At 36.6% G+C, this 25,833-nt stretch overlaps 1 protein-coding gene across 2 annotated transcripts; it reads right to left on the reverse strand.

The window, feature by feature from the left end:
- Positions 1-828: 828 nt before the first annotated feature.
- On the reverse strand, positions 829-5,636 carry LOC140823050 (enoyl-[acyl-carrier-protein] reductase, mitochondrial). Of its 2 annotated transcripts, none has more exons than XR_012116117.1 (9): positions 5,253-5,636; positions 4,721-4,852; positions 4,101-4,244; positions 3,922-4,024; positions 3,032-3,131; positions 2,744-2,820; positions 2,590-2,668; positions 1,362-1,548; positions 829-1,148 (listed from the first exon to the last, which is right to left on the reverse strand). XR_012116117.1 is itself a non-coding variant. In XM_073184137.1 (9 exons), the coding sequence occupies exons 1-9, from the start codon at positions 5,533-5,535 to the stop codon at positions 1,055-1,057; spliced, it is 1,131 nt and encodes a 376-aa protein (XP_073040238.1). In that variant the 5' UTR covers positions 5,536-5,635; the 3' UTR covers positions 829-1,054. The 2 variants fall into 2 exon arrangements, 1 of the variants encoding a protein (XP_073040238.1); XM_073184137.1 differs by having other exon boundaries at positions 1,430-1,548; positions 5,253-5,635.
- Positions 5,637-25,833: the final 20,197 nt, after the last annotated feature.

A 25,833-nucleotide genomic window follows, 5' to 3' on the forward strand; every position in this document is an offset into this window, starting at 1 on the left:
TCTGTGTAGACTGTGAAGTGCACCATTGGAAGCAGCAGAGTAGGTTCTGATATTGTTTATTTATCATTTTTTAGTTGGTAACTTAATTTGATTTTGTAAATTTTTGTTTTGTATGCATCGATTCTTCTTTGTATAGGGAAATTAATTGTGGAAAGCTTCGGTCTAGACATGAAATAAATAAAAATTTTGCGAAGTCTTAGTTCTGAATAGTTTTTTTTTTTTAAAAAAAATCCTTCTTTTATTTCTTTTTGGTATTTGGAACTTGCAAATGATCATTGTTGCAAATCATATGTTTCACATACACGGATTGTCGAAAACAATTATTATTATTTTCAAAAATTTCTGATGCAAACGAGTAATAAATAAATGTGTGTGGAATTTGAAGATTGAATTTGGAATTATGATTCTTTAAAATTTCGTTTGCTAGTTGGAAATCCAAATGATCCATTTGAACTTCCCAGACATCGGATTGTACCAAAACCATTCTCTTTCGAATTCGGATGTAAATGACAACACGTAAATTTTCATATTTACTGTCAGCCGCCACAATAAATCGTCGGATGGGCGCAGGTCGATTTTGTCGGTTCAGATAGTTATAATCGTGTAGGAAAAATACCCGATTACAACCCAAGTATCCGATTGTGGTTACCGGGATAAACTCATTATCTTTTTAAAAATTATAATTTCATAATTTAAATAAAAAATTCAGAGATATCTTGAAAATATAAAATACTAATTATCTATTAATTTCATTTGTTAAAATGATTAGTGAAAAATTAATTTGATATTAAAAAGTGTTATCATATTAATTTCTTGTAGAGTAATATATCAAAATAAATTTAAAAAATTTATATTTTATGCGGTTATCAAATCGGGTAGGAAAAATCCTACCGACCTGACATATATATAATTGGGGGTCGGGTGTTACTCAAACCCAACTTTTTCAGAAAATAACCCGACCCGATTGTAAATGCCCACCCATCAAATGTGCAGACTACTTGGTTCCGGAAGTACAGACGAAGTGATACAGAGGCGATGCTGTAAATAATCAGAATCAGAACTTAATCACTTGTTTGGCTTGGCTCCCTAGCTTTCCCAGGGCTTTATCCAATGCAGACGGAAATTGGTCGAAAGGAACGAGCTCCATCCTGTAATTCATACATCGTGTAAACAGCGATGAGCTAAAATAACATGTAATAAGAAAGTTGATCGCAATATCCAGTCTCCCAGATTATGAATAAACAGTAGCTTTCATGAAATCGGTGGAGCACAAATAAATGGACTCGGCAGATAAAATTCCAAAATGACAGGCAAAGAAGATCAAGTAATATGAAAAAATTTATTTGAATTCGAGGACGTACTGTGGTATGATAGTTATGTTCATTATTTTTTGGCAAGAGAGGGAGTGGAGCACAGATAGAAAGCTTACTCGTATTTTAGTTTCCCATCACGGGTTAGACTTAAGAGGTAATCTACCATTTCCCTGCACTCCTTTGATTTCTCAGTACTTAGCCATTTTTGCAACCAGAATCCTCTCAAGGTAAGGTCCTGTCAATATGAAGAAAATATCAACACAAAAGGAACTAAGAGAGTTCATGTAAGTTGCGTTTCTGCTGAGCTATAGGTTATTTGGACTACAGTTACAAGCTTTGCACAATCAACACACATAATTGAGAGAAATATGCACCAATTTAGTTTGAAGCAAGCAAAAAATTATTTTGAGAACTCTAAAACACATCAAGTTTAGACTAATATTCTATTTGTTGTGTACGTATCAAAAGAAAGATGCTAAATATTTATGTTTCTCAAGTCTATGATTCCAATATAATGTGGCAAACATAGGTTTTAGTATGACATTCAGCCTCTCACTCACATCTCCAAATCAAGGACTTAGGGGAACACATGGGGGTCTCTCTTAAGCCATAATGGGGTCGATAAAGTAATTTTCCAAAAGATCATTGCCAAAGGCAAAGTACGACTAAGACCGATATCCTTTTTATAGCAGGACAATAACCCAACCAAGGAAGCAAGATTCTTTTGATCTGGCTTGCATCCTCTAAACTATTTTGGCACACCTCTGTTTAATTTCTCAAAGAACATGGTAAGACACAAAGGTAGTGCTTGCAAATGCTTAAAAATAATTATTATGAACTTTTCTTTTACAAAGTTTTGCAAATTTGTAAAAAAATAAATCAATAATCACTTTTTTTTAATCATTGCAAACTCTACCTAAATAAGAAGCAGATTGTCTTGATAACTCTTTGTGATCCTTAGCCTGAGACATTTATCAAAACATCTTGACAGAATAAATATAGACAGGGGCAACTAATTGATTAAGCTATTCATCCCTACATATCTAAAGATTTCCACCGTCATCGATACTGTTCAAAATGCTGGAATTTTTGAGATAACGGCATCAAACAACAAAAATAACAGCTCATAAGCTTACTAAAATTGTTGGTATCTTCTCAAACTAGTGAATTCTTCCTTTTGAAGTAAAATCATGCAGATCTTGGCAACTAAGAATGCAACTTCAAAATGTAAAACTCAACATTAAAAAAGTGGCAATCCTAGTCCCTCGAGGAGTACCTTGAATATGAAAGATGAGGTGGAGACAGTAACGGGTTTCTTTGACATTCCACCATAGGTAACCATAGTCCCACCTTGCCTGGAAGTAGAATAACAATCTCTAAAAAGAAAAATAAAAATTGAAATTTTAGAAGCATTAAGGATAGTGGCGTACTTCAGGAATTTAAGAATGGAAGAAGCAGCATTTCCACCAATGCAGTTAAATCCTAAGGCAGGTTCAGGTATATCAGCCTGCAAAGTTAGGGGTTAGTAGAAAATGAAATAAAAGACCAACATCAAAAACAAATAAAAATGTGATTTAAAATCTCGAATAATGATGAGTAAGGCTGAAGTAATTGTCTCCCAAATTCACAGGGAAATGTTACAGGAAAAATTTGCAGCAGGACTGAATAATTATTCCAGCGTTCAGATATCAGAGACAAAACTAGCTTCCAAACATTACCAGAAGACTTTTGACATTTTTCACTTCCAGTTGGCTCTCAGTAAACACTTCATCAGCACCAAGTTTTTTAAGATTTTCCTTCACTTCATCAGATCCTGCCCTATATTTTGCACAGGTTTGAACAGTTGTATCACCAACAAGTGAAATACTGAAATTATACTACTAGAATTTTCATTTTGACACGTGCTGGGGTTCTAAGCTTGTAAAAAATATAAACTTGCCACTTCCATTTTGAATCCACCTTATAACCCATTACTGGCTTCCTTTGGCAAGGTTTTATTAAATACTTGCTGTATGACAAACAATCACAGATGGGATTAAACCATCCTGAAAAGTTAAAAATAATGCAACACAAGAACATGAATAGTATTATGGTAGATTTTTTAATCAGCCTTACTTATCCAGAATAACTTTTCCTTGTTGGGCTGTGAAACCTACAAAAGTTACATAAATAAATTTACGGAGAGGCGGCACCTAAGGTAGTTTGGGAGAGGTGGCACTGAAGGTATCCAAGTTAATTGCAGTATAGATAGGCACACCACTATGTAGATCACGATACACGAAGAGGCGTGAAGTTAAGCAGTAATACATAATAATTTCAAGAACATAATGTTTTTGTAGACCGAGTCATATATTATATTATAAGAATTGCCATCCACACTCTACAATATGGCAAATTTGGATATTTATGCACTTTATACTTCTATCATCATAAAAGGAAATTGAATTAGCCACTATTTCATGGATTAGCGGCATAACTATGAAAGCTGTGAGGAATCACATCCAAAAGTTAATAAAATTCTATATGCTACAATGGCATGCAAATATCAGATATGAGCCAATCAAACGAAAGTGGACATTCACTAAATTTGGAGCCATCGAAATTGCACCTGTCTCTGATAATGTTGATTGTTTTAATTCCCCTAACTTGAGCAAGCTGAATGACACACTGCCCCACAATGCTAGACGCACCATTTTGGACAACAGCATCTCCTATTTTGACTGAAGCAGAGGAGAGAAATGTCAGAAAAGACACTGAAAAACATTATCCGGACAGAGTGAATAGTACCTGGATGCAGATCCACAAAGTCCTCAAGCATTCTCAGGGAAGTCAGAGGATTTACAGTAATAGTGGCAGCATACTCCAGAGGTGAACTTTTATTAATTTGGTGCCAAACGTTCTGCTGTTTGACGACATAAGTTTGCCATGTACCTAGGTATAAGAGGCTGTCACAGGCAATGATATGCATTGGGATTAATATTTTAAAATCAGGAAATTCCAAGTGTTTACTTAGTGGAATTTCCTACACATAGGAAGCACATATCAGGTCGGGCAGACTCACCCATGAAGCAATTATGTGTGAATTGGCATCCGGCATGGTCTTGAATAATGCAGGCTTATAGCTACACTAGTTTTAATCTTCAATATAGTGGCTCCTAAATAGTTTTACATTAATGATATGGATGTAGTGTGTTTATTTAATTGAGGTACATAAGTTCATATGAATTATACTCCAGAGTCCAGATTTCTAAGGGAGGGGGTAATCCTCCAGAAACAATTGAATGGTGTGCCCAACAATCGATTTTTACTACAAAATAAAATTAAGCCAGCCTCATTTTTCAACCAATAGAAATTAATCCAATCACGTTTAAATTTAATATGCAAAATGCCAAAACGGATCTGCATACCTGAAGAAGGTGGGGAGGGGATGACCCAATCGCCAGGGCTGATTCCCCTAACTGCTGAGCCTACAGAATATACCTCTCCGACTCCCTCATATCCACCAACGGCTGGCACTGGTGGCCTCACCGGATAAACTCCTATATTCTACTAACTTTCAGTACTAGCCAACAAAGTTTTATTTAATCACGAAGGCAAGTGAAAGTAAGTTGGAAAAAAAAAGGATGAATTTTGCTTATCAAAAGTATAAACCAGGTGTAATATATATAAAATTGATTTGTTAGTTTACTTATTTTCGAGACAACTACAGAGTGAATAAATCAAAGGTCTCTTGTTATTGTTTGCTATGCAGTAACTTTACTTATTTTGTTTCAACTCAAATTCGATTGAGTAGCATTTAGACAGTAAAATTAAGCATAAAAAATGGAAAACGATACCTATGTCAGGTCTTGCTATGCATCAATATTCCAATAGAATTTTCAAGGAGGAACAAAGAATTTGTGCTTTTTTCCAATCCACTCCTTCGATAATAAAATCTACCTTCGATTCTGTTGATGTCGGAAGGGTTTATGGGAGCAGCAAGCATTCTAACGCATACATCATCGTCCTTGATCGGAACGGGGGGAAGTTCAACCACTTGGCAAACTGCATCGGGGGGACCATGCTGCTCGTATACCACGGCCTTTGAAGGCGGAGACATAGCAGATGAGAAAGCACGCACGGCTGGGCTTGCACGGTAGAATAGAGAGCAGGTTGATGGCGGAGTAATCCCTCCAAGCCGGGGGATCGCCGCTTTGAGATTTAGTAGCTTCACAGTCGCCATTAACACTGTACCGGAGTTTCACACACCGTTATTTCGTCGGCTTAAACGACGACGTCACGACCCGATTACTATGTTTGGATACAAAGATTCGGAGAGATTAGGATGTACGACAAATCTTTTCAAAACTGGTCGATTTGGATTTGAATAAATTTATGAATATTTTTTTATTTTTTTATCATCTTTATTTATTTTCTATTTTACATTTTTGATTATTAAGATCCACTCTCATAGTACTAATGAAAACTAATTTTTTTTATTAAATAATAATTTGTTTTTTTTATTTATAAAATTAAGATATAGTTGGATATTTAATTTTGAGATAATTTATTTCGTAGAATTTATATTTGAATATTTAGATTTTATGTTTAATTATTAATTTTAAACTTTATGTAATTTGTATAACGAGAATATATAGTTGAAATTGTATAAAGAAACATATGATAAGATTAATTTTAATTTTTTTGTTTTTTTAATTATGTGAATTACATGTTTTAAAAAATGATTTATATAAAAGATCATTAAAGTTATTTTAGTACAATTTTAAATTTCCAAATTCAAATTCTATTTTTTTCCAAATAAGAAATAAATTTATAAATACAATTTTTAAATTTCAAACTAAACACAAAATGAAATTCTAAAATTAGTGGATTTCCAAATCCAATCATACGTCTAAATCTAAATCCAAAATTGTAAGCATCCAAACACACTTTTAATATTAATATTAGGCCCCAAACACGGTTTAATTCAAAAGATGAGATAATTGTGTTTTTAAATCGCTATTATCATATTTAAATAATTTTTTGCACACGCTAATATATGACTAAGACATATAAACCAAATGATAACATGAACACCACATAAACCAATTGATTCATAACAAATTTTATGTCTTTACATAAACAAAAAAAAAACATAAAATAAAAATATCTAAATATATAAGCATTCATCCTGAAAATTAACACAAAAAGTTAAAGTTATTTTAGTCTTAAAAAAAATTCACAAAAGCCACAGGAAAAACCAATGATCCAGCAACAACAAAAACAAATAAAATAAATTTCTAGGGAGAAAAATGACTTTGTGCGTGTTGTTGGCATATCGCATGTGTCCTAAATCGTAAGCTTCAAACTATTGATGTAGTGCCTAAAAACCAGTACACGTAAATTTTATACATAATTGTTAATTTATCTAATAATTACCTAAGTGATGCATGCTATGTGTTTAAATTATTTTATATATATATATGTTTGACCAAAATCTTTGAAGCTCAATGATAATAGAAGCCCTAAAATGTGGAGAGGCCCAATAGACAAGTCCAGGAAGGGGTAAGTTGAAGACCACAATCCACGATCCACGTTGGACTATCGTGGAAAATGATCAAATCGTTCGGTGGATTGGAACAAAAACTGAGAGGAAGAATCAGAAAAGGCCCCCGAAAAATCAACACAAAAAATCTACAGCAATCTTCTGCAGAATTCTGTCATTAATTTTTCGCTCATTTTTCCATTTCCAAGGAGCTTATTTTCTCATTCCTCCAACTTTATTGTAGAATGTTGACCAAAATTCATAACAACATATTTAAGTTTGATGTCGTTAATGGATCCTCCCTATAATTTCTTTATATTTCTCAGTTTATATTTGAAGCCATATCGAAGGAACTATAACTAACGGTCGAATCGAGACTCGTAACGCTTGGTAAACGAAGTCAGATTATTTCATAATTTTGTCACGAACACGTGCCTGGCACGCCTGCAAGGGGAAAAGTCATCGCTCACAAGAAGATTTTCAGGAAACTGATGCAGATGGAAGGACTGTTGAGAGGCTCGTACATCAGTTTGAAGAGGAGGCTGTGAAGGAAGGAATTTCATTTTCTGGTGGTGATGGGTCTTAACTGAACTTTATGTTGGCCATGGAGAAAAATATCCACTGCGATCTCAGAGAAATGACCCAAACTTTCGCTACTGTTATGATGGAATTTGTGGCAGAAGTGAAGGAGTGGAGGAAGTCTGCAAAAGAGGAGGCTGTTACACCAGAGAATGATAAACTTCAAGAAACCGACGTCAAATTGTTGAAAGATCAAGGCCAAGGATCAGGGGTTTCTCAAGCAGGTGAAAATCGCCGCTTGGGGAAAACACTGATTCCCGAATCTGCCAAGGAAGGAAGATATACTCCTCCACACAAAAGGGAAGAGGAGTTGGGGTTGAAATACCAAAATTGCAATAACAGTAAACAGATGGCTGGAAATATATTCTCCGTAACCTCTCCTAACTTACACCCAGGGATGTATGGTGATGGAGGAATGCATGGGTATTCAGTGCCAGGTTTGGGGAATAACACTTGGGGGGCAGTCTATTCTCCTCCCCGACAAACTTCAGTGTTGGATTTTGAGATGGTACGTGATGTTATTCAAGAGTTGTATGGCCAAGAGTGAGGCCAATCAACCGACCAGAATTCCATAAACCATACCCTGATATTGTGGATCGTGACAACCCTTATCCAAGAGGATATCGTATTCCAGACTTCACGTTATACTCCGGGGAAGATGGTAAATCTAGCGTGCAACATGTGGCCAGGTTTACGATTCAGTGTGGGGAATTAGCAAATTTGGAAAACTTTGCTAATTACAAGCTACGTTTGTCCCCCAATTCCCTGACCAGCACTGCTTTTTTCACGTGGTATGCAGCGTTGCCTTGGAACTCTATTATAACTTGGCATGATATGGAGCGTCAGTTCCATACACAATTCTTCATAACGCAGCTTGAGATTAGTATAGAGGAATTGTCAAGGGTGGTCCAAAAACGGGGAAAATCTGCTACTGATTTCATTTGTAAATTCAAGAAGGTGAGAAGCAGATGCCGATTTTTCCTCCCCGAATCAGAACATGTGAAGATGGCACAACGAGGACTCGATTTCGAGTTTAGAAAGAAATTCCAAGGGATGGAATTTCGCGATTTTTATGAACTTGCTGCCAAAGTATCAGAGTATGAGGAATTGTTACGAGAGGAGAGTCATAAAAGAAAGTCTACAGTGGGCTCTTATTTCCAGGAAATGGAGGAAGTTGCATTGGCAGAAGTAGCAAATTCCGGATCACGTATTGTCCCTTTCTTAAAACGCAAAAGTGAAGAGATTTCCAAGAAAAACATTCCTCCAGTGCAAACACCATATACTTTCGATGCATCAAAGACGGAGGAAATTTTCGATCACTTAGTGAGGGAGAAGTGTATAACATTCCCCTCAGATCACAAGCTGCCCACTAGGGAGGAATTGAAAGGAAGAGATTACTGTAAATATCACAATTTCTTCAACAATAATACTAATGCTTGTTGGGCTTTCAAGAATGTCTTGCAGGAAAGAATTAACAAAGGGATCCTGAAATTTCCCGAGAAGAAAGAAACAATGATAGTGGATGAAGATCTCTTTCCCCTGGTGGCCAATGTGAATGTAAACAACACTGACTTACGTTTATTAATCAAAGATAGGAGAAGGAATGGGAGTGGAGACATGTCCATTAAACCAAGACTTACCACAAAGAAGTGTTGGGTGCCTCGAAAATGATATTTGAGGCCAAAGAGCAGAAGACAGAAGCTGCTCATGGAAGAGACATCTATTACAGTGGGGGCGGCTTGCATTATACTGGGAGTAATATGAGGTATAACAGGGAATCCATGGCCAAAAGGCCGGAGAACCAATACCTCGGAAGGAGATCACATTCTTGGTCGGTGAATGGCGAGAGAAGAAATGACCCACATTTGGTCCAGAAAATAATACAGAGGCCAGCACCTCTATGCGGTGATAGAAAATATGAAAGGAAACCTCGTTTTATTGTTCCTCCCAGAGCAATCCCTGATGGTGTATGGAAGCGGGTAGAACATCCAAAGTTCCCAAAACCTCTTTCTAGGACCCAAAAACGACGTTGTTGAGAGAGAAAGCTGCTGAACACAGGTTTCGATGGAGGAGTCATTCAAAGAGAAGAAAAAATTTGGGAGGAAGGATACTAAAGATAATGAGGAAGAAGGTGATGACTTGTTATCTGAGGAAGACAGTGAACCAGTCAAGAGGGCTACTTTCAAAGTGGGGCAGATTCTGATTTCGCTTGAGTGTACCACCGGCTCTTTAATGTTGCCAGATGAATTCAAACGCAAAAGGGTGTTTGAATCCGATGTATTCACTGGAAATCAAAGTGGCACAGAATCCATTCAGATTGATACTTTGAATGAAAGCGTTGGTGTTCTTGTGGATGAAGAGAAGAGAGTGTTAATGAAGCGACCTCCCAGTGAGATGACTAAACATATCAAACCACTCTATATTGTAGCACATGTTAATGGTAAGCCATTGTCTAGGGTATTGATAGATAATGGGTCAGCTGTGAATATTCTACCCTATAGAAACCTTCAGAAGTTGGGGAATAATGTGGAAGATTTGATTCCTACCGAAGTCTCTGTGGCAGTTTTCACTGGGGAATCTACAAAAACTTTGGGAGTGTTGCCAGCGAATGTTATTGTAGGATCCCAATCCTCGCTGTCAGCATTTTTCATGGTCAATTCCAATGCTAGCTTCCATGCTTTGTTAAGGAGAGATTGGATTCACACCAATCATTGTGTACAATCATCCATGCACCAGTTACTATTGATGTGGAAAAAGGATGAGGTGGAAGTGGTACAGGCAGATTCGCAACCGTATCAATCTAATTCCAAAGCAGTAGAGGACAGGTATTATGATGGCGCCTTCGGTCCTATTAAGATTCGGGACTACAAAGCGAATGGAAAGCAAGGAGCAGTCTATATGAATACTAAAAAAGTAAGAGAAAGAGTTGAAAAAATTCTCAAACCCACCGCCATGGTCTCTCCTAGACCTGTGGTCCGACCTATTATCGAAGATGTCGATGATTAAGTTCACTAAAGAGGAGATGGAAGTGGCTGCAACTTCCGAATGGAAAGCCACATTGCAGCAGCTGGTGAATGAAGTACAATCTTAGGAGTTGTGGGATATCGATGGAGCTAAAGTAATATTTGAGGAGGAACATGGAGGTAGTGAGGAAGAAAATTTACAAATGGAGGATTTCATCTTAGCTCCGGCTCAGATGAAAGATCGACAGCCGGAGACAGGTGGTTCATAAAGATGGAAAAGATGGGAAGTTTTGTACAAAGTAGGCTGGATGGACACTTTGGTTAATTTTGTCATATTGGCTTATTAGAAGTTTCTGTAAATATGTGAGGAATAGGCTTTTAAGCCATTCTTTGCTGAAGTTGTTTGTAAATAATGATGGAGTATTGTGAATAAATAAAATCATTGCTCATGAGATCAGATGTAGTTGATGTATTTTGAGAGGAATATTTATTGTGTTGGTTGGGCAAATTGATGAAAAAGTGAAGTTCGTTTATAGCATATCTCGAAACCTTGGGGAGTATTGTTAGAAAAATGTTGTTTAACATTTGGTTTGTAACAAGCAGTGTTGACCCGCCATATTTGCGTCAATGTTGAAAAAAACAGGCTTTCTGCCATTTGTTTATTTTTTAGAAAATTTTGGCAGAGTTTCTCTTGTAAATGTGATATGCCAAAATTGTAAACACCTGCAAATATATCCCAAGCAACATATACAAGAACAACAATGTATTTTACAAACAAAGTTTGGCTTTCAAGCCACTTTTCCAACTCTACACAGCATAAAAGACACTTGCCAAATCATGGCAAACAAGTGCAAAAAAGTACATCTACTCTCCCTAGCCTACGTATTTTTTTCAATGTGTATTACACTTCATACCTATATGCTCAATCAGTTGCAAAGATATTCATCAAAGCTTGGAAATTATTTTGGATTGGCCGGCGGCACTCCCAAGAGGTAATTTCCATATCCATTGATATTTAAGGTTCTGGTTGCATTGGCCTTTGAGATAAATCATCAATTCCTCCAACTATGTTCATGGAATGTTGATAAACAAAACTATGCTTTGTGTGTGCTATTGTTGTCATTGATGTGGCACGCGTCACTTCTTTGTGAGATGGAATGAATCTTGCTATTTTTGAATGTATGGCTTGCCAAGATTCTAGAAAATGGGATCTCATCCTCAGTGAATTTGATGGAGCATCACAATTCCTTGTACTGGCGCATTTTTGTACGCATATGGAAGTTTACATAACTTTCACAAGCTATAGACCAAGCTCTGAATATGCACACCAAGGGAGCCGCTCTGATGAGGTGCAAGCAGTGGGTGTTGCAAGGTGTTACTCATCAAAAATTCATTCAGACATATCCACAAACACCTTAAGGGCGGAATGAAATGTGACATATTCTACTATATTTTTGTGATGGAGGATTGGGAAAATTGATGAAATATCTTTACCTTGAGAAGGTGTGATTTGATGTAAAAGAGATAGATGATGGAAACTTTAAGAAATTTGGATGGCATCACAAAGTCGATGTAATCGGCAGTTTCTTCGGGAAGATCGGTGTGCTCCAATGAAGATTTGGGGGAAGGAAATGAGGAAAAAAAGAGATAAAGATGGGGTTCAAGGAATGCACACTTTGTTGGAGGAAGAAACATGTGTTTCAGCTGTCAATTTTTCTTCAAGTCCGTAGATGTCACGCCCCGAAACTCGAGATTGACACCGGCGTCGTTTAACAATCACTCAATTGAAAACAACAAGCCTTTGTAGCACAGTTTAAACCGAACCAGTTTATATATATCATAATCTCAAATGAAATAAGATTGTCTTTTCAACCCAAAAATCACTAAACGACAGAGTTTACAATGCGGAAACGTAAGACTGAAATAAAATAACTTAAACATAATCAATTTTCTCGAGCATTCACCATCCCCAAAACTGCTCGGATTCTTCCTCCTCAATCTGTTCTTCGGGCTTATCTGGGGAGGGTTGTAAGGGGGTGAGTAATTGGGGAATACTCAGCAAGTGGGGGAAATATCGAGCACAAAATAAAGCAACATGTATAAATTTCGAAATAACCACATGACTTGCATAAAAATTTTCGTACCACATGCATAAATACTTACCAAGAACTGCGATTTATTTACCTTCTATGGTTTACTGACGTCAGTCCCTAATTTTTACTCCTCTAAGGGGGCGAGGCCGTATAGCGGTTATATCTCCCACCGCGTAAGGGTACGTCATGGTTGGGATTCCCACTCATATACGGTTGACTCCTCACAGTGCTTTAAAAACCGTATGACAATACAAGAATGGGGTAGAAGAAAGATTGTACTCGACTATTTATTTTTCTTATAAAAACTGAAAACATGTATGCATAATTTCGAGATTTTCAAAGTTTAAAAATAGCCCACTTACGGTATTTTTAATTGCCAGAACGTGGATGCTCGAATCGAAAATTGGATCGCTCCTTGCTCCTCCTTCGGACGGAACTTCGGCTTGATTTCTTGGACGATATTTGGACAGAGTTTCGGCTAGGGAGAGTGCTGGATTTCGAGAATTTCAGCAAGGGGATTTCGAATTTTAGGTGTGTTGTGGAGTGGAGGTGATGGCCTATTTATAGGTGAAGGGGAATGGAGCTAATTATGGTGCTCGATCTTGCACAAGAATTGGCCTAAATCTTCCAATATTTGACTCAATTTCCTTGCCATAGTTTTTGATTTATCTTCCAATTACGTGGGATTTACATCCTTAATCCCTTGCCTCTAATATATTTCGAGAATATGGTGTCCAAGTGGGGGGAAGATTTGCCTCCAATTTGCATGGTATGCTTTTTCAGCATCCACATACTTAGGAATAAATATTGTACAAATTTCGAAATCCTTTTTCCATAACGTGCCTAATTTCTTTGTATTTTGTATGGTACTCAATCTTGTAAATATTCTCCCCCTAAATTTCAAGATCTGCAAGCTTGTACATAATATTATTGGCTTAATATTGCATATGCAAGAGTATCTCCACTTCTCTCATATAGAATATTCTCCAAAGTGTAAATCTTATTTTATTTTATTTTATTATTATTTTTTTATACAAATTAAAATCTTATGCTAAAGTTTTCCTTAAAAATTATTTAATTACAAGGTGGAAAAAAGATCTGGTTCTTACAGTAGAACCATTCCTTTCAACCATTTGATTATACATTGTCTCTGGATAGCTAAAAGACCGAACAAACCAAAGACATGGCCAACTTACCCACTGGGCCAAATTGGTCAAAGTAGCCAAATAGCCAAAATGGGCCAAATTGGCCATTGGCCCAAATTGGCTAGGGGGCAGTTGTTTGACCAAAATTTTTGAAGCTCAATGATAATAGAAGCCCTAAAATGTGGAGAGGCTCAATAGCCAAATCGAGGAAGAGGTAAGTTGAAGACCACGTTTACGGGAGTTGGTCCACGATCCACGTTGGACGATCGTGGAAAATGATCAAATCGTTCGGTGGATTGGAACAAAAACTGAGAGAAAGAATCAGAAAAGGCCCCCGACAAATCAACACAAAAAATCTACAGCAATCTTCTGCAGAGTTCTGTCATTAATTGTTCGCTCATTTTTCCATTTCCAAGCAGCTTATTTTCTCATTCCTCCAACTTTATTGTCGAATTTTGACCAAAATTCATAACAACATATTTAATTTTGATGTTGTTAATGGATCCTCTCTATAATTTCTTTATTTTTCTCAGTTTATACGTTAGCTTTGAAGCCATATCGAAGGAACTATAACTAACGGTCAAATCGAGACTCGTAACGCTTGGTAAACAAAGTCAGATTATTTCACAATTTTGGCACGAACACGTGCCTGGCACGCCCGCAATTTTTGTGATAAACTATATATATATATGTTTTCTCGAATTCTAGTTGTAAAATTTAAAATGTTTTCTCGAATTCTAGTTTTCAGACGAATATTCGATATCGGACCGGGAAAGGAGACCAGAGATGATGGAGGAGCTAAAATTTAATGTTATAATTTTTATTTTAAGTCGATAAATTATATTATTTTACAGGATTTATTAATTTTACATTTAAGAGTCAAATTTAATTTATCGAGTAAAATAAAAGAATGTTAAACATTTTAATTAGCAAAATTTGAAGGTAGGGTATTTAAATCCTTTCACTCGAGATATAATATTTTAATACCTATTTTATGTCTTAATTAATTAAATTGTTTAGTATTTAATTTATTGGTGAAATTTAGGGTTTTAAAGACTCTTAAATTTTCATGTTTCAAAAATTATGGGGGTTTAATTATTATTCGTGGCAATTAAAATTTTGGGCATTAATAAAAAACACCTAGTTAATGTTTTAAATTAATAAAGTGGGGAGTTAACCATAATTAACACACACACGCTAACACACACGCCGAGCGGCCGTGAAGAATAGCTAGGGCTTCAGAGTTTTTTTTTGGCTTTCTCTCCAAGCAACCACCTTACCGAAGCCTTCACCCTACATTCCATGATTATTTTCATCACTTTTGGAGCAAGAAAACGCAGTAAACTGTTCTCTGTTCAATTTCTGTCTTCCCTCTTGTCGGTATTTGATAATTCCTGCATTTAAAACGCAAGACATGTCTAAACCCTTCTATGGAGCATCGATCATGTTATATAATATATTTTGATATGAAATATGCATGAAAACTCGTTGGTTTGTGTAACGTCCAAAAGCTAACTCGCGTAAACCACATGCATGCAAATGTTTAAATTTTTTAATTTAATTGATTTTAAATGTTTACATGATGTGTATTATATGATTAAGAGTGTAATTGCATGATTTTATGAAAACTGTAGATTTTACTCAAATATTCTATAATAGGCTGGGGAAAGGAGACCTTAGACGATCAAGATAAAATAAATATTTTTTGATATATATTTTCAAGGCTTATTAATATGATTAAATATTTCTAAAAATAGAAAGTTCAATTATTTTACGAGACGAGCTTGATTTTATCCGAGAAGTCGGTTTTGGGCAAACGAGAGACTTTTAAAAGATCAAAATCATTATTTTTGAAAACTAATTTTTATAAAATTTTATTTTTCAATTAAATAGGTGTTATTGAGCCTAAATTACCTAAGATTATTAGGTCTAATTGCTCCTAACTCAAAGGTCCAAAACACAAGCTCATTAACATGCAAATTAAAATCTATAAGATAGAAATCCATACTCTTTTGTACACCATAGCAGCCGAAATCACATACACACAACACACACAAAATTCAAACTTTGAGGAGAAGAAAACAAGGATTGTTTGTCGCCCGTTCATCCTTCTTTGTGTCCCACACCAACTATCATATATTCGAGCATTCTAAAACACAAAGGCACGTTTTTACACACACCAAAACACATAACACACACCTACACATTTTATTTTCAGAATTTGAGAGCAAAACCTAGGGTTCTTGGTCTAGAACAGCAGCCGCCCCTTCTTCTATCTTTTCCAGCAAGTTTTGTTGATTTTTTTGCAAGGAAATCGAGCCACGATCGGCCCGGATCAAGCCTCGCTCCGTTCCCGCTTCGGTATCGCCGCATCATGAGTTTTTCATATCAAAAGGCATGTATATTTTGTTTTTCCTGCGTCGATCAAGTCATATTATGTGTTACGATGTTTTTATGCTAGAAAATCCATGTGTGATGTGTAGAAGTTTGAGCAATTATGTTTGGATCACTTCTGAAACCATTTTTGGGATCTCAAAACTCGTTTTTGATGTTCTTTTAAATACTGCAATTTTGCGGTCCCCTTTTCTGGAAAAACTTTAAACATATGAAACGCAGAACTTTTTGATACCTTCAATTTGATATAAATTTGAAATATTTTGATAAAAAAATTGAATGAGTTATGATCGTTTTCGTGGGACTGCTCAAACTGCAACTTTTATGAAAATGTGTTCTTGAAATGTTCTTGAAGTTATTTGTTGCAAGCTTCGTTGGGCACCGCCGGGCTTTTGATACTGCATTTAGATATGTTATGAATTGTATTTAGGTGTTATTTGGTGGTTCGTTTGGGTCGAGATTAGCTTGGGATGTAATAGAAGTCGTAGGAAGCAAAACGATGTTGAATTACGGGTTATTGTTGTATTTAAGTTGCTTGGGGACGTTTGGGGTGTTTGTACGGGTTTGAATCAATGTAATAACATCCTAGGATGAGTCTTGAGGTGTTGGTTCATGGTCCTTAGGCTTGGATTGGAAGGATGAATCAATAAGTTAGTGAATTTTTGTGAATTTCCAAATACAGAGGCTACCTGGACCCCTTCTCGGACCCCGACACGGAGCTCGTGTCCTTTTTTTTTTTTTGAAAATTCGAAATTCCAGTGCTTACCCGGACCCCGTGTACCCCCTTTTTTAATTTTTTTTAAATATGAATTTAAAGTATATGATTTGTTTTGTGGGTATGAATATAAAATATAAGATTTGTTTTGGGGTTCTATGTCATGGTTTAGTACGATGATTAACCGAGGTCAAGTCCCGAGTGATTTAGAATCTTATAAGCTATTTATTTACTTCGATGGCGAGCCCGAATACCTACGTCTAAGCTATGAAAGATATGTGTTTGAACTCATGTTAGTATGTGCAGCAGTGATCCCAAGCGAGATCCAACAAATCTCTTAACGCCAAGTAAGTATGTTCGACGTGCAATGAAAACACTTTCAAGTTTTTGAGGTATGTTAAATGTCTTGTGACCAATTTATGTATGAGATTGGAAAGCGGTAAAGCATGACCAGGAACCAATCCACCCCATTAAAGCATGAACAGATTTAGATCAGGATTGGAAAGCGGTAAAGCATGACCATGGACCAATCCACCCCGTTAAAGCATGAACGGGGATCTCATGTATGTGTTAGTGGATCTTCCCTGTCAGCCCAGTACCATGGTTTAGTCTGATCAGGCGTATTTATGTATGTGTCACTTGCTTTGAAACATGCCTCTACGCAAAATGATGAAGTTTATGCATGTTCAAGTATGTACAAGTATGCAAGCATATTTAGGAAAAGTTTCACGTTTTGGCACGCCTATGTTATGTATGTAATTTCAAACTTTTATATGCAAGTTCGATTTCCAGTATGTACGTTCTATTTTAAAGTTGCATGTGATTTTATTACATACTACACAGTTACTTCCAGTTTATACATGTTGAGTCTTTAGACTCACTAGACTTGATCGATGCAGGTGAGGATGCATTTGAGGAGACGAGGGGTGTAAGGCCTGAGAAATTATCCGATTAATCTGAAAAGACTTGGCGATGATTATTATAATCTATTGTTGATAATTACTATGATTATAAATGTAACGGATCAGATCGGGAGAGCCGGAAAAGAATTCACATTATGGTGCAAAGAGTATTCCCCGCGCACATACGCGACATGTATCGGCGCACATGCGTGAGGAAGACAGAACCATGCGCGCACATGCGCGACTTGAATGTGCGCACCTGCGCGGAACGTCCAGTAGCACCGGCGCATATGCGCGACGTAGATGGCGCACGTGCGCGGGAGGGGCAGAATGATGGCGCATATGCGCGAGAAGATAAAACGCTGGTTCTGATAACTGGCGCATATGCGCGACTTTGTGCGCGCATATGCGCGAAACGTGCAGAACATGCACAACGCCACTTGCCCTTGTGTAATGCAACATGTATGTATATATGTATATATATATATATATATCAGCCTATTCCTTCAGAGGGAAAAGACGAGAGCTTCAAGGGAAAAGCTTTACGGGTTCTTCGATAGTTATTTTGGAATTTGCGAAGAATCCGTCCGTCTGTTTTCAAATCCGATTACAGTACTGAGTTCCTGGCAACGCAGGCTACGATCGGACGTAATTTTTGTTACGTCTAGACATGATTTGAATTTATGACATTGTCAGAATTGAATACGAATTAGATATGATGTTCCTGCTACCGTAGATATCGTATAATTGAAGTCAGATTAAAGAATAGACTGTTTATGGAATTGTTATGAATTTCAGAATTAATTTGAATAAGATTCGATATCAGATTTGTGTTATCGTTGAGATTATGAGTTGTACCAATATTGATTATAAGTTCTGGTATTATATTGGTGATGTTCAGATTGACGGGGTTATTCAGATTGTATTGTTATGCCGTCGAAACATCAGCAGATTGAAATTTGATCAGATTTGATATTGATTGAGATTGCATTGTTGTATCGTTGATATGAATTAGATTGTACCTTGTTCAGATATGGATCAGATATATACTGATTGGGTATTGATCAGAACAGGTGTTGAATTGAGTTATATACTGATATTGTAATTATACGATTGTCATTGCCAGATTGGGTATGGACAGATCAGAATACAATACTTCGTCTTCGTCAGACCGGGAAGACAAATGTATAAATAAATGTTGATTCGGGATTGCACAACTCGAGTTAGGTTTGACTTGAGTTTCCCTAAATCGCATACTTTATTTTATTGCATTGATATTTGCAGATTATCAGATTGATATGTTTAGTCTATTGAATGATAGCAGAGCCATAGTTGAGTCTAGGGCAGATCAGCCTAGCTAGGGCAGAAACGCCAAGTCTTGGACAGAACTGCTAAGACCCTAGACTTGTGGTATATCGATGAGCTTAGATGTAGATCGACTTCTATTGTAGACACTCGATATAGCATGCCCAAGTCTAAGTCTTTGTCAGAACTGCTCAGACCCTAGACTTACGGTGTATCGATGAGCTTAGATATAGATCGACATCTATTGTAGACACTCGATACAGCATACCAAAAGTCTAACTAAGATCGGGATCCCTAGATTAGAATGAGAGATGAGTCGAGTCCTAGATATTGAGACTAGAGTTTGATTTACAGATCCGTATTAATTTATGTTTCGTAGATTACGATTCATGTTTTATTTACAGACTGGTATTGATACATGTTGTTTGATTATGCTACATGTGATAAGATATAATTCATGCTTTAATGCTAATTCAGTTAACTGCATGTATACATTGTTTATACTGGGATATTTATATCTCACTAGAGTTATCCGGCTATTGTCTTGTTTTGTATGTGTGCATGACATCAGGTGGGGCAGGATCAGGGTCCAGAAGATGGTGAGAGATCGAGATTAGAGTGGTGATCACGGACTTGGATATAGATAGGTTTCATTACTTGATTGTAGTAATTGAACCTTAGTTGAACTAAATGTATGTTGTACATGATTTGTATTATTATACTGGTTTGTATAATAGCATGATTTCATTACCTTCCGCAGTTATATTTTAAAAAGAAAAATTTTTATACCCTGTTTATCTTAATTGATAATTAAACCCCAAAGATGATTAAGAATATGATTAGCGTCCGGGTCCCCACAAGAGGTGGTATCAGAGCGATAGATCATTTAGACTGAGATAGAAGAGAAAGAGCGGGGTAGATTGAGTTTTCTTCCCTTGCATGTGATTGCTAGCATATTTTAATGTTGACTTACATTGTGTGTGATAGCATGAGATTATGCTTTATTGCTTTGAAATACATGTTATCTAATTATCTGATTTGGATTGGTAATATGTATTATTGAGTATGAATCAGATCTGATTCTTGATCAGCAGTAAGATGATCAGAGAAAGATTGGAACAGATTTGTAGTATTTGGGTACTAATGTTTTGATAAGCAGATATACCTCCACGGAGAATTCCAGAAAGGGGTAATACTTCGACTGAACAGATAGATGTATCAGAGACTCAGATGGAAACAAAGTGGAAAGAGTTTCAGTTATTGCAGCCGCCGATTCTGAGTGGTATCGAGACGTCTGAAGATTGTGAGAACTGGTTTGATGACATAGAAATACTGTTCGATTTACTTGGTTGTACAGATGAACAGAGAGTTAAAATGGTGCCTAACCAGTTACAAGAAGCCGCCAGGAGTTGGTGGATTACCAGTAAAAGAATGTGATGCGATTCTTCAAACACGAAAAGCAAACGCGCTCAAAATCCGAGTCACGCCCTCGATTCGATGGAATAAAGAAACGGTTGTGTTTTCCCGATCTTTGAAACAAGTAATGGATAGGTGTGATAATCGCCTCTAGATCACGCGGTCTAGCAACAATTAGTCAACAAGAGAAACAATCTCGTTCAAGAGAACCTCCAAAGAACCCGTCCTTGGCAACCCTCGTGATATTCGATTGACAAACGCCACAAAAGATAAATCTTTTGATAAGTTTGATTTTGAAATAACGCAAAAGTTATAACGAAACTTAAGCTTCTGTTGAGAGAATTTTCAAAGGAATTTTCATAAACTCAATAATGAACAAAATTTAAAAGTTTACATGGTAGTCTAGCATATATATAGGTAACAAAACCCTAAATATAAAAGATTGCATATTTAAAGATATCAAATCTACTTGCCAAAATAATTAAAACTCTAAAATAGGAAATTAAAATATTTCTCGAAAATGACTGGAGCTCGGGCGCGATATTTCTACCGCTCGGGCGCGGGGTCTTCTGGACTGTTCGCGCTCGGGCGGTAAATGTTTACCGCTGGGGCGCGAGGGACGCGCTCGGGCGCGAGATTTTTACCGCCCTAGCGCGGAGCTCTCGGGTCAGAAGTCTTGTTTTGGCTTCCTCTTCATAATTTAGCACTTGATTGTGATGCAACCCGAACCCCTCGAGCCTTGTTTCCAAGCTTTTATTGGCAACATTCAACATCTTCAAGCGTCCTCTCGGGATTGGTTCTTGGAACGCATAGTGGCTGGCTAGATTCACATCAGAATGTTAGAACAGAGAGGTACAGTGATTTCGTGGGAAATATTCAGAACTGAATTTTATCGAAGATTTTTCTCAGTTTCGTACCGAGAGGACAAGAAATCAGAGTTTGAGAATTTAAAACAAGGTCAACTGAATATTGAAGAATATGTTGCTAAATTCTCTACTCTACTGCATTTTGCTCCTAATATAAGTGGGAATGATGAAGCTGTAGCGAAGCAGTTCATCAGAGAATTGAACTCGGAGATAGTTGCATTGATGAATATGCAGCGACCTCACCATTTTGCTGATGCCTTGAGTAGAGCGAAGAGAGCGGAGGCGAGTCTGATTAGACAACTAAAAAGGGTGTGTGCGATACAACCCCAGACACAGCAATTCCCTCTCTGATTTGATCGCGGCAGCACGAGTGGAAAGCAAGGTTTGCTGAAAGCTCGAAAGAAGTCATTCAAGAAGTTAGCGAGTGGTTCCTCTAGTTCTAGTGGTTCTAGCCCGAGTTACTGGAATGTATTGCAGAATTTGCGGAGGAAGACATTCCACCGAGCAATGCCAAGGAGTGACTGGGAGATGCAATATCTGTAGACAGCCGATACACTTTGCTAGAGTTTGTCCACAGAGAGGTTCCCGAAGATTTCAGGGAGCAGAATCATCTGGTGGCAGTGATCGAGGAACAGACCCAGGGCACACTTGATGATATAGTGGCAGGTACTGTTCTTTTATGATTATATTGCATATGTATTGATATATACTAATGCATTTCCTATTATTATCTTTGAATGAATTGCATTAAGATATGTTGTATCTGTTGAGTTTGTGTATACTGTAGTATTAATTTCCTTACCTTGTGGGGAAAGAAAGATTGATATCAGAGACTGCTGTGAAATATTGTATACTACAATAAGATGAGAAGGAGATCGAGTTAGATTATGATGTACTTGTGTTTTCAGATTTGACCGCATCATTGATATTGATATGCTGGACAAGTACAGAATTATTGTAGATTCCTTTCAGGAGAGTATAAGATTTAGACCAGATATGGCTGATGAGCGGAGATTTCACGGTAAGGATTCTAGATTAAGAATTCCTTTGATATCTGTGTTATCTATGACTCGATTGTTACAGAAAGGAACAGATGGTATCCTTATGTATTCAGTAGACCTACTGAAATCGAGCCTAGCATTGGCAGATTTGCCAATGATGTACGGATTGTCTGATGTTGCCCAGATAAGATTTCAGATTTGCTTTGTACTAGAAAGATAAATTTCAGAATTGAATTGATATCAGGTACTGTTTGTTGTTTTAGAATTCAGTACAGAAGGATATTGAATGTACCGAATGATACAGAATAAATTGAAAGAATTGAAATATCAGTAGAAGAATATCGATCAGGAGTTACATCTGATTTAGTGTTTCTCTTTGGCATGTTTCATTATGTTCAGAGATATTCTGATGATTTATGCTTATTATATCTATGATATGGGATATATTTACAACATCTGATTGATTGAATCGAATATCTTAAAATTGTATGGAATATTCTGAGAACTGTGATTATTGTATACAGAAATTATTCAGATATGAATCCTGCTTGAAACAGATTGTATTCAGAATATGCGATATCTGAAGTTAGTATACTGATTGATTTTGACACAGTTGAGATCATGATCAGTGACTGAGAATGATACCGATATCATAAAGATCAGAAATGACAGAAATGTCAGAAATGACAGAAATTTATTTTTGGTCTGAATTGACAGATTATCATATACGATTGTTGTTTTGTGTCTGCCTGAGTATTGTTATATTTCTACAGCCGTATTTGATACAGATCATTATGAACCGTTGAGATTATATATAGTTCAAACCAAATCAGAATTAAATTCGAGAATTACAGCAGTTCAGAAATTTGATCAGAATGTTCAGAACTCGATTTCGATAATCAGAGCAGAATATCGATCAGAGTAACAGATATGTGATTTTTACTATATGAGAATGATTATCGTGTGATGTCAAATGTTTCAGAATTGTATAACAGAATTTGATATCAATAATCAGAACCGAATACCAGGTAGGTATTTTTCTTTCATTTATATTATTAACTGATTTGTTGATATCAAATAGTTCGAATGTGAAATGACAGATAGTTTCAGAAACTCACCGTAGTGGATTCAGTTTTTTTTTTTGTAGTAACAGAAAGTGTATGATAATTCGTACAGACAATTTTGATATAGAAAGTGTATGACAATTCGTACAGACAGATTAAATCAGTTATGGCAGAATTTATGCTGAAATGTTGGCAGAATTTGTACTGAAATGTCTGAATCGCTAATAAATGAAGATAGAAAGATAGAGATCAGAAGATTTATTACAGAATTTATATTTTCGACTAGATATGGGGAGTATAATTCGATGATTTCGTAATGAGATCACTGCAATACTTTCCAGATTGAAATATGATATGATTGTGATTGACAGATTGTTCAATCTATATCTATTAGTTTGTACAAGATGACGTACAAACATGACCAAATGACACAGATCGATGTCAGAGAAGTGGTCAGAGTAACCAGAATGCCAGAGTAGAATATATCAGATTGTGATTTTGCTCGATTATGTACTGGTGGCAGAATATACCTGGAGCCTTTTCATATATCATCCACAGACTGACAGATAGCCAGAGGGTATTATCTAGATATTGGACGATATTGGTGGAATTGTAGTGCTGGATGCTAGCACTAATTGATATGACATATTGTCATTTTACGAACTAGGGTACAAGAATAATATCTCGGAGATACCTGAGATAGGATCTGATACGGTCAAAGATATGAAAAAAAAAAGTAGCTAATTCAGAAAAGAATAAAGATAGTCCATATCAGACAGACTTAATATGCCAACGTCGAATGGTGACGATTGGTATCCGAGGTTGAAGATTTAATATATCCTTGAATGGGATAAACAGACTTGATAGCAGCTGATGGTAATGATTTGTGATGAGCTGTGGATTGGGTATACGGATATTGTATAGCCAGTATTGCGAGATTGAATTTGTCAGAGCTATTTTTAGAAATAGAATCTGATATGAGATTGAGATTTCAGAGTAGATGCATCGAGATTAGTTCTGATTTAAACTCTTTATACATTTCTTCTGATGTATCTGAATTGATTACTTGCGAGTTCGAGGACGAACTCAGATCTAAGAGGGGGAGAAATGTAAGGCCCGAGAAATTATCCGATTAATCTGAAAAGACTTGGCGATGATTATTATAATCTATTGTTGATAATTACTATGATTATAAATGGAACGGATCAGATCGGGAGAGCCGGAAAAGAATTCACATTATGGTGCAAAGAGTAGTCCCCGCGCACATGCGCGAGGAAGACAGAACCATGCGCGCACATGCGCGACTTGAATGTGCGCACCTGCGCGGAACGTCCAGTAGCACCGGCGCATATGCGCGACGTAGATGGCGCACGTGCGCGGGAGGCGCAGAATGATTGGCGCATATGCGCGGAATTGATTGGCGCATATGCGCGAGAAGATAAAACGCTGGTTCTGATAACTGGCGCATATGCGCGACTTTGTGCCCGCATATGCGCGAGCAACGTGTATGTATATATATATATATATATATATATATTAGCTTATTCTTTCAGAGGGAAAAGACGAGAGCTTCAAGGGAAAAGCTTTAAGGGTTCTTCGATAGTTATTTTGGAATTTGGGAAGAATCCGTCCGTCTGTTTTCAAATCCGATTACAGTACTGAGTTCCTGGCAACACAGGCTATGACCAGACGTAAGTTTTGTTACGTCTAGACATGATTTGAATTTATGATATTGTCAGAATTGAATACGAATCAGATATGATGTTCCTGCTATCGTAGATATCGTATAATTGAAGTCAGATTAAAGAATAGACTGTTTATGGAATTGTTATGAATTTCAGAATTAATTTGAATAAGATTCGATATCAGATTTGTGTTATCGTTGAGATTATGAGTTGTACCAATATTGATTATAAGTTCTGGTATTATATCGGTGATGTTCAGATTGACGAGGTTATTCAGATTGTATTGTTATGCCGTCAAAACATCAACAAATTGAAATTTGATCAGATTTGATATTGATTGAGATTGCATTGTTGTATCGTTGATATGAATTAGATTGTACCTTGTTCAGATATGGATCAGATATATACTGATTTGAGTATTGATCAGAACAGGTGTTGAATTGAGTTATATACTGATATTGTAATTATACGATTGTCATTGCCAGATTGGGTATGGACATATCAGAATACAAGACGAAGTCTTCGTCAGACCGGGAAAACAAAGGTATAAATAAATGTTGATTCGGGATTGCACAACTCGAGTTAGGTTTGACTTGAGTTTCCCTAAATCGCATACTTTATTTTATTGCATTGATATTTGCAGATTATCAGATTGATATGTTTAGTCTATTGAATGATACAGAGCCAGAATTGAGTCTAGGGCAGATCAGCCTAGCTAGGGCAGAAACGCCAAGTCTTGGACATAACTGCTAAGACCCTAGACTTGTGGTATATCGATGAGCTTAGATGTAGATCGACTTCTATTGTAGACACTCGATATAGCATGCCCAAGTAAGTCTTTGTCAAAACTGCTCAGACCCTAGACTTA

This window comes from Primulina eburnea, chromosome 2, assembly GCF_022965805.1.
Source record: "Primulina eburnea isolate SZY01 chromosome 2, ASM2296580v1, whole genome shotgun sequence".
NCBI classification, from domain to species: Eukaryota; Viridiplantae; Streptophyta; class Magnoliopsida; order Lamiales; family Gesneriaceae; genus Primulina; species Primulina eburnea.